General features: G+C 46.0%; 1 protein-coding gene across 1 annotated transcript in view; it reads right to left on the bottom strand.

Moving 5' to 3' along the window:
- PARP1 (poly(ADP-ribose) polymerase 1) overlaps window positions 1–11,831 on the bottom strand; it is a 42,758-nt gene extending 30,927 nt beyond the window's left edge. Inside the window, exons 1-4 of the mRNA XM_083434417.1 lie at window positions 11,389–11,831; window positions 1,837–1,999; window positions 1,338–1,453; window positions 75–289 (exon numbers count right to left, since the gene is read on the bottom strand). Of these exons, the coding sequence (XP_083290543.1) occupies window positions 75–289; window positions 1,338–1,453; window positions 1,837–1,999; window positions 11,389–11,508 (614 nt within the window). The 5' untranslated portion in view covers window positions 11,509–11,831. The remainder of the gene's footprint in view (window positions 1–74; window positions 290–1,337; window positions 1,454–1,836; window positions 2,000–11,388) is intronic.
- Between the last annotated feature and the right edge of the window lie 764 nt (window positions 11,832–12,595).

Consider the following 12,595-nt stretch of genomic DNA (forward strand, 5'->3'; position numbering starts at 1 on the left):
TGCCTGACTCACAATTGCCTTAGCTATTGCTGCGTCAACAGAAACCCTGCCTTCTTTTGGCATACTCAACATACCCTTCATTCTTGACTGCAGGCAGCTGCTTTTTCAGAGTCTCTTTATCTTCAGCATTCAGGAGCCCAAAGCCTAACAGCTGAGAGGCACTAAAAGAGGCAAGAAACCCCAGATCTGCTCTGCGGCTGACGAAACAGGCTGGGTGGTACCAGTTGTCTATCATCCCCAACTGGGGCTTTTCAGGATGCACCATTTTCTTTGAAATCCTGATTTGACCCTGCAGGAGAGAGTGGGAGAAGGAGGGTGGATTAAATAAATGAGTGAGACCATACAACTGTCTGTGTTACTGGCTTCACGTAAGCCAAACTATGGCTTGCTGTGAACAAGCAAGCATGCTGGAACCCCCTTCATTCCTGAAAGTGCCACACTGGGGACTCAGCTATACAGCTGCAAATAAAATATTTTAAGTGTGCTGTAAAGTGCAATATACGAATGTGACACTAGATGGCAACAGTGAGCTATGGCAAATTCAATGTATTTTATTCTTCAAAACTTTTTTTAAAAATGCATTTTCACAGCATTTTTTATTTGTGTGTAGATTCCATCTAGTGCTAGTTTGTCTTGCTTGAAACAAACCATGAGCTGCAAAACTGGCCAGGATGTTCTCTCCCGGCACCAGCATGCTTGCATGTTCACAGTAAGCCATAGTTCGGTGCAGTTATGTGCAAAAAAGCCAGATAATTTTATACACGAATTCACACTATAGTGGCTAAGTCAGCTCTTATACTAAACACATGAGCTCCACAAGATTGTAAAAGGTTGCATCAGTTATTGACAGAAGGTTGAGGAAAAATATGTATATTAAAAGACAATAATGAAGCATTTTGGAGAGAGAAATCTCATTAATTTCCCCCCTATTAATTAAATTAATCAGTGCCTCTAATTCGTGCAGAAAGGTCCACAACTACAGATTATGCTCTGAAAGGAGGCAATTTTTGCCAATTCCCCCTTTAGCCCCCAGCCACATTATTCTAGAGAATTTCTTAACCCTCCACAGTACAGGAAGATTGGAAGCTGCTTTATTTAGAGTGAGATCATTAGTCCATCCAGCTCAGTAATGCCTACACTGGCTGGCAGCAGCTCTTCATGGTTTCAGACTTGGGACATTCCCAGCTCTACCTGGAGATGCCGGGACTGAACATGGGACCTTCTGCATGCAAAGCAGATGCTCAGAGAACAAGCTACGGCCCTTCCCGAAAAGGATTTATACATTACAAGTGCTATAACTCATATTACAGAGACACAGAATTGGACACCTATTTTACCTTTTCTATCTTCTGATCGCAGCCTTTGCAGGTGCTTCTGTTGGACTTTGCATATTCTGCGGCAAAATCGTTTAAACTTTTATCACTTTTGCCACCTCCCTCTTGGTCACCTTTGCCTGGAAAACAAAAAATATATATTTACAAATATATTTATTAGATAAATGTCCAGCATTTCCCTGCATGGACCTCTGGGTAGTGAACATGGGTTAAATCTAACCCTGAAGAGACCATTCGGTATCTACGTCTGAAAAAAGAGAGAGGCCGAACAAAAACAATTTCCTCCAGTCCTCAAGCTGAAAACTTGCAAATGTCCATGGCAACTACATGGGAGGCTGATTCTTATTTACAGCCGGTTTCCTTGCATCCAGGACACCTTCCACGCATCTGGGGCAGCAACTAGCCCACAAGCCTGGGAACCCAAATCGCCCAAAGCTGCTTGATATCTGGGCTCATACAGCAAGTGGCTATCTCTTTCGAGAGCCACTAAACATTTGCCTACCTGTTCCGGCGCCGCCACTTTCTATGGACTTCTTAATTTTCTCCTGATCTTCCCAACGCAGTTCCGAAAAGCCGACCACGTCGGTGTGGGACACCAGTCGAGCCCGCTTCCAGAAGCAGGAGAAGTGGTGCCAGTGGGGTACTTTGCCATCAAACATGGGGGACTAAGAAGAAAAGAATGGCAAGAATAAGAACAGGAGAGGAAGAAACTCAAATATGAACATGGCTATCCCATTTGGGGTGTGTGTGTGTGGGGTGTGTGTGTGTGGAGGAACCCAATGTAATTCTGGCCCAGCTTATAATATATTTTATAACCTCACCCTCTACCAGAGCATCACCCCTCCATCCTTCATCATTTTACCAAAGCTGTTTAGTTACTATCCTGGCCACAGCTACACCTTAAAGCAGTATTATGCCACTTTAAACAGCCATGGCTTGCCCCCAAGGAACCCTAGGAACTGTAGTCTGTTAAGGGTGCTGAGAGTTGTTAGGAGACCCCCATTCCGCTCACAGAACTACATTTCCCAGAGTTCCCTAGGAAGAGGGACTGATTGTTAAACCACTCCAGGAATTCTTAATTTAAACTCATTTTTAGTCTTATTGGAGCGAGTCCCCTTCTACGGTACATAAGAGGCTACAGTAATTAGGTGGCATAAAAACGGTCGAAATAAATACTGAATTAAATTAAACATTCTCCACAATTCAATCTTACTTTTAGGTCTGGGAACAGGTAGATAAAAGGTGGCAGTAAGAGGTTAATGCATTTCAAGGTATTCAAAAAATGGCATAGGCTTGGGAGATGGGTGCAGACATGTTGAAGCTCTCAGGTATCAAGAACACAGATTAGAGCAGAGTAACTGGAGTCAGAAATATGCCGTGCATGACCAGAATTAAGTTCAAAACCAAAAGAAGAAGAAGCCGGAAGCCCTATGAAATATCCTGTCTTCTACTGACGCCCTTGAAATGCTTCACACAGGAATGTAATCTCATTTAGCTGATAAATGACTCCAGACAGCAGATGCTAGGGTTTTTTTCATGAAGCGCCTGAAGTATTGTGAACAGCAGAGCAGAACGTAGCGCAACCTCCCATCATTATTGCCAAGTAATCCTAAACGCTCTAAAAGCTGAAACGTGAGCAGCGGCCTCTTCAGAACAACGTTAAGTGTCCTCAGGTAAAGGCTCACAAAGGAGGCAGCACCTCTCGTGCTTCAAGGCCCTACTCCAATGCAACGAGGCTGAGTTGAAATTGACACCCCACTCAATACCATTCGGATGCAAACTCACTCAGGGCCCCAGAAATTGTAATAGGTGGTTGGGGAGACGCACCTGTCAGTCACCAAACATCACAGGACAACCTCAAAGACGAGCAGTCAGTCCCAAACTGCTGAACGTTATTTTCTGAAAGCAGAACCTCCCAAGAGGCTCACAGGCCTCCCCAGTTTCCCAATGGGGAACTCCCTAGTGTAGCTGATCCCAGTGGGGGTCACTGTCAGAGAGACCCACTTGCAAAGGAACAAATCAGGGATACACACGAAGCTCCCAATTATAGTACGTTTGCTTCAGGTTGCGAGTTTTCAGGTTGTGTCCTGTGGCGACCCGGGAGTACCGGAAAGGGTTACTTCTGGGTTTTGCCACTCGCGCATGTGCAGACGCACAAAATGATGTCATGAGCATGCGCAGAAGCGGCGAATTACGACCCGTGCACGTGCAGACACGGGTTGCATTCTTCTCATGTTGCGAACGGGGCTCCGGAACGGATCCCGTTCACAACCAGAGGTACCACTGTATTCCTTTGTGACCACGTCCTTACTTACGAAGCCAGGTGTGCGCAGTTTGGGGAAATCACCTCATGGGTCCATAATTTATAATGCATGTGATTTTTATTGTACATCTATTTTTCTAATTTGAATGCATGTCAGCGACATTTTGGAGCTGTGTTAGAAGCTCAGATATATCTATAAGCTAGGTTGTGGTCGCCACAATGGGATGTCTAGGCACCTTTTTCCCCCAATGAAAATTATGATTATGATTATTATTAATTTCTATACTGCTTTATATTTCACAGAAAAAAATCTCAAAGCAGTTTATAACACATTAAAACATCAAATAAAACAATACAATACGGAAGAAAACCAACTAAGATGTACCGGGCTTCTCTAAGTTACTTTTCGCTTTCCCAATACAGTGGTGCCTCGCAAGACGAAATTAATTCGTTCCGCGAGTTTTTTCGTTGTACGAGTTTTTCGTCTTGCGAAGCACCACTGCATTTAAACACTGACAACGGCGGGGTGGGGTGGGGAGAAGCAGGACAGCTGCCGCAGCCGGTACCTCAGACTCACCCGCGCGTTGTGGCCACCGTGCGATGCGGCTGCTGGAGGGCGGCGGGGCTCAGGAGCACGACTCCAGGGAGAGAGAGGCGCTGGCGGCAACGGCTCTCTGAGGGGAGCGCGCGAGGGGGGTGGACAGCGGCGCGAGGCACTAACCGTCAGCCGGAAGGTGGGAGGGAGCCGGAGGAGCCGTCAGCCGGAAGGTGGGAGGGAGCCGGAGGAGCGGGGAAGCGAGCGTGCGTGCGTGCAGTGACCATCGCCATGACACGAGAGGCAGGGCCGTTTCGTCTAGCGAAGCAAGCCCTTAGGAAAATCCGTCTTGCGAAGCACCTCAGAAAACGAAAAACCCTTTCGTCTTGCGAGTTTTTCTTCTTCCGAGGCATTCGTCTTGCGGGGTACCACTGTACTTATTTAACTACTTAATTTACAAAGCTGCCCCACAGCAGAAGTACTCTAGGAAGCCAGTGTGGTGTGGTGGCGAAGAGTGTGGGACTAGAACCTGAGAAATCAGGATTCAAATCCCCACTCAGACATGAAACTCACTGGGTAACCCTGGGCCAGGCCCTTAACCTACTTCACAGCGTCATTAACTGAGGAGGGGGATAAACCAGGTACTCCTTGGAGGAAAAGGTGGGATATAAATGCAATAAATAAGCTCTTCTGCTTACTTGCTTAAGAAAACTGGAGGGGCCAGCCAGATGGAGATATCTGTTGCCAACCTCGCATCCAGAGATCTCCACATGGTTGCAATTGGACCCACACCAGTTGCAAAATGTGCCTGGCACCTGGGGAGTTTCAAACAGTTTTGGAGTATCGGTTACACAGGAACATAGGAAGCTTTCTCAGAAGTCAGACCACTGATCTGACTAGAGCTCAACACTGTATGGCAGGGCACATTCCTAAACCTACCTGGAGATGCCTTCTAAATGCACTGAGCTCTAGTTCTTCTTCATATGAATAAATGAATAACATAGGATTATAAGAAGGTCTTATACCAAGGCAGACACTTGGTCCATTTAACTTGGTCCATTTACACTGACTGACAGCAGTTCCTCAGGATTTCAGGATTCTTGGGAGATGCCAGGAATTGAAACTTAGACCTTCATTATTCAAAGCAAATGCTCTACCAATGAACAATGGCAAATGAACACTAAGAGTTTTCCCCAACATTTGTCATATTCAGAGCAGACCACCTGAAATTAATAGACATGACTGACTTACATCCATTAATTTCAACAGGTCTACTCTCTGAGTAAAAGTTTTACTACCTAGTTCTGTGTAATTCTCTTTTCTCCCTAGTTTGCTCCTGAAAAGGTGAAATTGGTTACCAATGCCTTCCTCACACCAGTGTTCCCAGGAAGCTACCAGTTCTGACTGTTGCATTTCCTACATGACAACTGCAACACGGAAAAAGGAGGAAATGCTGCTGCGCAAACAAATGAGGATGGCTGCTCAATGTTATCAGGAAACACCCTCCAACTCTTATAGTGGATGTTTTCCTGACCTAAGCTATTACTCACTAATGGCTAATGATCTTGGCAAAGAAAATGCTGTCCATCTCTCACAAAAGCAACAAAGCCCTTGCTGATAATACCGGAAGTCTCTTAAAAGGGAGGGGTGGGGAATGTGCAACCAAGTCATTTAATACAACGGTTGTAAAATACTGTATTTTTCGCTCTATAGGACGCACCCGAGCAAAGGACGCACCTAGTTTTTAGAGGAGGAAAACAAGTAAAAAATATTTTGAATCAAATCAGTGTCAGGGCTGAAGGGGGAAGCCTGGAGTTTCCCCATAAAGCCCCGGCATCCCCAAGCTAGAACAGCGAGACGCTGCGCAGCACTCCGTCTCTCTGTTCTGGGTTCGGGGACAGCCTATCAAGCCTCCGCAGGGCAGCGGGGTGCCTTCAGCGGAGGCTTTGTGCAGCTAACCCCGAAGCCTTTGGAGCGCAGTGCAAGGTCCTGCTGTGCTCCAAAGGCTTCAGGGATAGCCACCTGAAGCCTTTGGAGCACAGCGGGACCTCGTGCTGCGCTCCAAAGGCTTCGGGTTCCTTTCGCTGAAGCCAGGAGTCTGAGGAGATTTCACCCCTCCCATATCCAAGAATCTCCTGAGGAGTCTGCTGATTCTGCAGAGAGGAGGAGGCGTGTTCTGCTCTCTATTTATTCTGCTCCAGCACCACATCAAAGAGTCAGTCAGTGAGTGAGTCGGTCCGTCAGTCAATGTGTCGGAGAGAGAGACTGAGTGTTAGAGATTGTGTGTATAGATAAGGTTGCTGCTAAGAGCAGCTGCAGACACTCAGTGTGGTTTAGCATTCATTTATGCTTAGGCTCATTTAGCTCTGTATATAGTTGTATAATAGTTGTAGATAGAATCAAGAAGATATTCTACAGAGCTGCTCTCCGAGTTGTTTATATACTCTGCTGTACTCTGCTGTGCGACGTCTGTCTACTTGTGGAAGTGAATCCGGTGCTCACAACTCTAAGCTGTGAGTCCACAGCACTTTGACCTGTTCCTGTGCAGAAGGTGGTCTCTGGAAGTGCTACCCAGCTCGCCTAGCCCAGTTGGGGCTGAAGTGGATGAGTCCAGTTAGTGGCACTGGCTCAAGGGCGATGCTGACAGAGTCTTGCTCCCTCTGCGCTTTGGAGGCTTTGCATTGCTTTCGCTGAAGCCAAGGAGCCTGCATTCGCTTTATAGGACGCACAAACGTTTCCCCTTCATTTTTGGAGGGGGAAAAGTGCGTCCTATAGAGTGAAAAATACGGTACTTCTAATTACAAGATACTTCAGTTATAGGGTTGCAAGACTGCAGCCTGGAAAGAACTGGGGGGGGGGGGGAGGAATCCAAAATTATCTCATGAACTGAGATCCAACATATGTTCTCACTGGAGGAAGATGGAGGATGCAGGTTTTGCCAGTGCCCCTTCCTGCTGTTTCCCCAGGGTCACCTCCCACATTATTCTAGAGCATGGGTAGGCAAACTAAGGCCCGGGGCCCGGATCTGGCCCAATTGCCTTCTAAATCCGGCCCACAGAAAGTCCAGGAACCAGCGTGTTTTTACATGAGTAGAATGCATCCTTTTATTTAAAATGCATCTCTGGGTTATTTGTGGGGCATAGGAATTCGTTGATTATATATATATATATATATATATATATATATATATATATAATATAGTCCAGCCCCCCACAAGGTCTGAGGGACAGTGGACCTGCTCATGGGAATTTTGGATTCAACCCTGTATCTTCAGCTACACTGATTTTTCTGCTATGGAAACCCAGACCTGCCTTGCAACGTCTGCACAGGATTCTGGGCCATATTCTAGGCCTTAGAATCCAAGGCAAATCTATTCAGATCATGGTAATATAAAAGGTACAGCAGATGAAAAAGTATTCCTCTCCCTAACTTTTCCTCCTCTTCCTCTTCTTATTTTGAAGGAGCTGAAAGAGACCTTCTGCAAATCCTTTGAAAAAGCTCTCACTCAGCCTCAGTAATCTCTTAACAAGAAACAAAGCTGTGCACTTTGCACTATATTAGCTGCAGAAGGCCATCTTATTTAAACAACTGAATGTTTTTCCACTGGCTGCCTACTTGCTTCCCAGTACTGTACAACTGAAGTTGCTGCTTTTGATGTTTAATTCCTAATGGACTTGGACCTTGTGCCCCTCACAGAACATATACTTTCGTATAATTCACCCCACTTCTTAATATCGCGTAACGGTCCAGGAGTTCCTACTTCCTTCCTCTCCAGTCCTTGACTTAATGTTATGTTCAAACCATGTTTTATGGTTTGTCTTGCTCTGTGCAAACCACAATATGAAGCTATGTTTTCTTCTTGGCTTCTGATGGTTTGCTCTTTGTTTATCGTCTTACTGGAGGTGCTGCTGCACAACTTTTCCATGGCAGCAAGTTCCAAACAAAAGCAAGGAACTTGATTTGTGAGAACAAAATCCATTTAATACAAAAGTCCTGCTGACTAGGGGATCAGTTACTCACAATAGGGATCCAAAGTATCTGTGATGGGGTTACACTTCCCCCTAAAGGGCCAAGTTCTTGGTTTGCGGTGATCCTTAAACCTGGTGTTGGATACTCAGGTGAGCTCCATGGTTGAGTGGGGATTCAACCATTGTCTCTCAGGTTCTAGTCAAACACTCTAACTACTGCACATCAAGCCATTTTTTAAAAGAAGGCAGTTTAAGAACCATACTCTGTTAACTAGCACGAGTTCTGTAACATTCCCCCAACCACTGATGTAGTCAATGTAAAAGGGGAAAGTGTAAAATGAGCTAGGGATTTCTGGGAGACAGTGAGCAGTTGCTAAGCATCTTTTCCTCACTAGAGGAGGAGCAGAACCCATCAAAATAACATTGGGATTACAAAACTTAGAATAACTTGTTGGGCCCAAGCGCTTCTGCAGAGTAATTATTCAAGGAATTAATAAACAAGAATTATTTTTATATTTTGAATACTATAAAAGTCTTTCAGGATTACCCAGCATATGCTAATTGAATTTCTATCATTTTCCAGATGTTTATACAGTGCTTTGTATGTTGACAGAGGTCTTTGAACCTTTCAAGATAAATGCTTTCCATGTCTGATTTATGAATAATTGTAGCCACTAAATTCATAGCGGAAGACAATCTTTGAACATTGTCTTTTGAGTGGAGTAAGCACTCTGAAACCAAGAGACTCTATTTGGATGCTTTTCCAGTTGGGAAAGGCTTGTGAGCAGACCTGTCTTTCTGCTAGAGAAAGTTCACTTATTTGCTGTTTATCTATGCCTGCCTGTTCACTTGAATTATTTGGTTTACTAGGCATTATCTTAACAGACTTGTTTCCAAGACAGTTATTCCTGCATGACCTAAATCTTTTGTTACCCACAGCAGCATGTGAGAAATCTATTTTTAGCTACAACTTTGTCTTTTAACAGAAGTCTGAGTCATTGCCACTCAGGTATGCCTTCACACCTTTCTTGTTGCATAATCTCAGCTGTCAAATTGGCTTGATCAGGATTTGAAACACTGATTTAACATGATGATAACCCAGAGCCTCCTTGGGCCAAAAAGCCATGTCCTCTTAAAACTGCAAGCTCAGCCTATAATTCCAGAGCAGAGGGGAAGCTCCTGTCATGCACCCAGACTAGAAAACTCATGTTTGCAGTCAGACATTAAAACACAGATTCCCAATTTGGCTGTAACAGAAAACTGATTCAAGAAACCTCAGAAGTACTGAACTGCAGCATATCAGAGTAGGGAAAGGGAAACGGAAAGAGCGGGCGCAAAGCTGGTGAATAATTCTCAGGCTTCATACACTGAACCATGCTTAAGTAATTGTAATATTGTAATATTAGTGCTATACCATTACAATGAGATGTGATCACACATTACATTCAGTGAGTATGCAACCTGTGAATACACCAGGCTTATCTGTGTACACAGTAGTTGCTGTACAAATCAACAAGTGTACATGTTCACAGAAATACTTGTGCATTGGTGGAGACAGTTTGTACTTGCATTCAATGCAGGTTGTCTATGGGCTACTCATATTACGACTGTTTTTACCACCTTGTAATACTTACCAATGGTTGTGTTTCAAAGTCAGTGTAGCCTACCTTATTGCGTTATAATGTTAAGGTGCTGAGGCATATTTCTTGGAGAACTGACAACAAATTTAGTAAGTGATGCTGCAATTCTATAGACCAGTGGCTCCCAATTAGCTAAGTACTGCAGAGTACTACAGACCCCCTGTTTTTCAAAAGCCAAGCCATGGTCTTTTGAAAATGTTGACAAATCTATGGTAGTTATTGTTACGTGAACGGTGCTGCAGACCCCTGGGTGGGGAATTGGGAACCACTGCTATAGACAAGTTTCCTGGGAGTAAGTCTCAGGAACTCAATTGCTCTTTCTGGTGAATAGGCATGCACAGGATTGAAATGCAAATTATTTAGAAGTAGTGTTGCCAATTCGCAGCACATAAGTTCTACAAGTTTTCTCATCATATATCTTTTACCACTGCTGTTACAACATTTCAGAAGTTAAAACTAAGCTGGTGTATTATCAATATATGCCTATTCATGATATTTTGTTATGTGTTATTGATTTCTATGGAAGTAAACTGGCCATCAATAAGGGAGAAAGGGGTTGCTAGTATTAAACATTACACACAGAACCTCTGCCAAAATTCTAAACTTACTGCCCTGGGCTCCTTTGGAAGGAAGGTCATGACACAAATTTAGTACTTGCAAAACGAGAGAAATGGTACCCACAGAGATCTGATGAAAGCGACAACAAAGTATTGCCCAAGACAAGGCAAACTCTGCATAAAAAGCACAATTAAGTTTCCAGTTCTCATGCTTCTGGAGTACAGCTTGAAAACGTGTGACTGGGGGACTGGCACCTGATCCAATGTGTACCCTGAACCTAAACCAAGTCCCACAGAGTTTAAAGGAAGTTACTTTCTCCCTATTAAACCCACAGTATTTGTATAGCACATTGCCCATTTACCTGGGAGTAACAAGGTGCTTACTTCTCTCAGAAGCATGCCCCAAAGCCTGCACTGCAAGTCATCTCTCCTGATCGCCGCCAACCCAAGCGAGATCTTCAAGAGTGGCAACCAAGTTCTGATTTTGCACCTGGCGATCGGCTAGCTACAAAAGCTGACACCGGCCACTCTGGGGCAGCTTTCCTCGCCGTGACCAAACCAACCCTTTTAGCCATCCGGAGGTGGCCGAGGGAGGAGCACACGGATGACCAAGCCATGCCGCAATCCTACGCCGCGTGTTACTTTCTTTTTATACAGCTGCCTTCAGGTAAACGTAGCCCAGGGCGTTTCACCACGTTTTATCCAGGCGCCGCCCCACTCCCCTGAGTTGCTCGGGGCTTACTCTCGGGCAAGTGTGCTTAGGATTGCAGCCTAAACCTAGACCTGCACGCCGAGCTGCTCTGAGGCAGCGGGAGGAGGAGAACGACGGGGAAAGCCCCTTCGCCCTGCAAAGAGCGAGGCCGTGCATGCAAGTGGGCGGCTTCTCCTCCGAAACCCTCATGCGGCACATGGCCGGGCTGCTCGGACCCCGGAAGGCAGCTGCTCCATCTGGCTGCTGCCAGAAACAAAGGGCGGCGGCGGCGGCCCCCGAGCAACCCTGGAGGCGCACCTACAAAGGCACCTGCGCCTCTGCAAGCAACGTGGCGCGGCTGGGCTGCCCGGAGCCCGCGGCGGCTGGTCGGGCGAAGTACCTGCACCATGATGGCCAGGCGGAGCGAGTCCTTGGCGATGTTGTCGCCGCATTTCTTGCAAGAAGCCCGGCCGCTCTTGGCGTACTCGGCCCGGTACATCTTCTCTGCAGGCTCCGCCATAGCTGCACCAGCAAGCCCGACCGAAATCAGCTCGGGCGGAGGAGAAGGAGGAGAGGCGGCAGCAGCAGCAGCAGCGGCGCCAAAAAACCAGCCGGATGGCTTCTTACACAGCCAGGCTCCCGCCCCTCCGAGCCGAGCGCAGAGCGCTCGAGCCGCGCCTCGTCCAAGCCTTCTTCCTTTCGGCGATCGATTAGCCGCGCCGCGGCCAGGAGTCCTAGGTCTCGAGAGCGACCCCCACAAACTCTCCAGGGAGGATGACGAGGAATCGTCGCGCTCGGCTGGCGGAGCCGCGAGGGAAAGGGCCGGGGGTCACGTGGTCGGCGAGGGCGTTCTATGGAGTTGCCCTCGGCGTTTAAGGGCGTTCTCCCTTCTCCCTGCTCTGCCTCGTCTGGGTGGCGGCACGTGCTTGCTCCTTTTTCGGCAGGCAATCCTTTATGGAGTAGCTGTGCCGTGACTGGAAAGCTCTTCCGGATGGAATGCTGCTAAAGTCAGGCTCTTGTCCTACGCGCGCATGTCCCTGGGAGTAAGAACCCACTGGGGTCTACTTCTGAGTAAACAGGCATAGGGTTTCAGGTTGCGTAGAGCAGAGGGCAGGCAATGGGATGTGCGTGTTTGTGTGGTATGATCCAGTGTTTTGCTGTTACCTAGAAATCTTCCACGGTCAGTCCGGGAAGTAACTTTGTTAAGAGCAACGTTTCTTCCCCTGCAGATTATTCTAGATTCCCCAAGCTTCCCCTGAAAATCAATTTCCTCAGGACATTCTCATGTTATAATGGTTTACCGCAAAAATATCCTCGTGCATGAGTGAATGGTATTTCTGCTTAGCTAGGAGTTAGCATTATTTTTGTTATGTTTAATTGTTTTTTTTACAAAACATCTCTTTTTTATATTTTTTATTTTCACAATAAACATTACATTAAAAAAACTAAAAAGACATAAAATAAAACAATTAAAACAGCTATGTACACTCTTGATATTAAATCCATATTTTGGGATTTCTTTGAATCCCCTGACTTCCCTCCCCTCCCTCCCCTGGTTCCTTTGTATTATTTTCATTTATGCATGTCAACAAAGAATCTTTATCTCT

Source organism: Podarcis tiliguerta, assembly GCF_965153285.1.
Source record: "Podarcis tiliguerta genome assembly, chromosome: 3".
Classification (NCBI taxonomy): domain Eukaryota; kingdom Metazoa; phylum Chordata; class Lepidosauria; order Squamata; family Lacertidae; genus Podarcis; species Podarcis tiliguerta.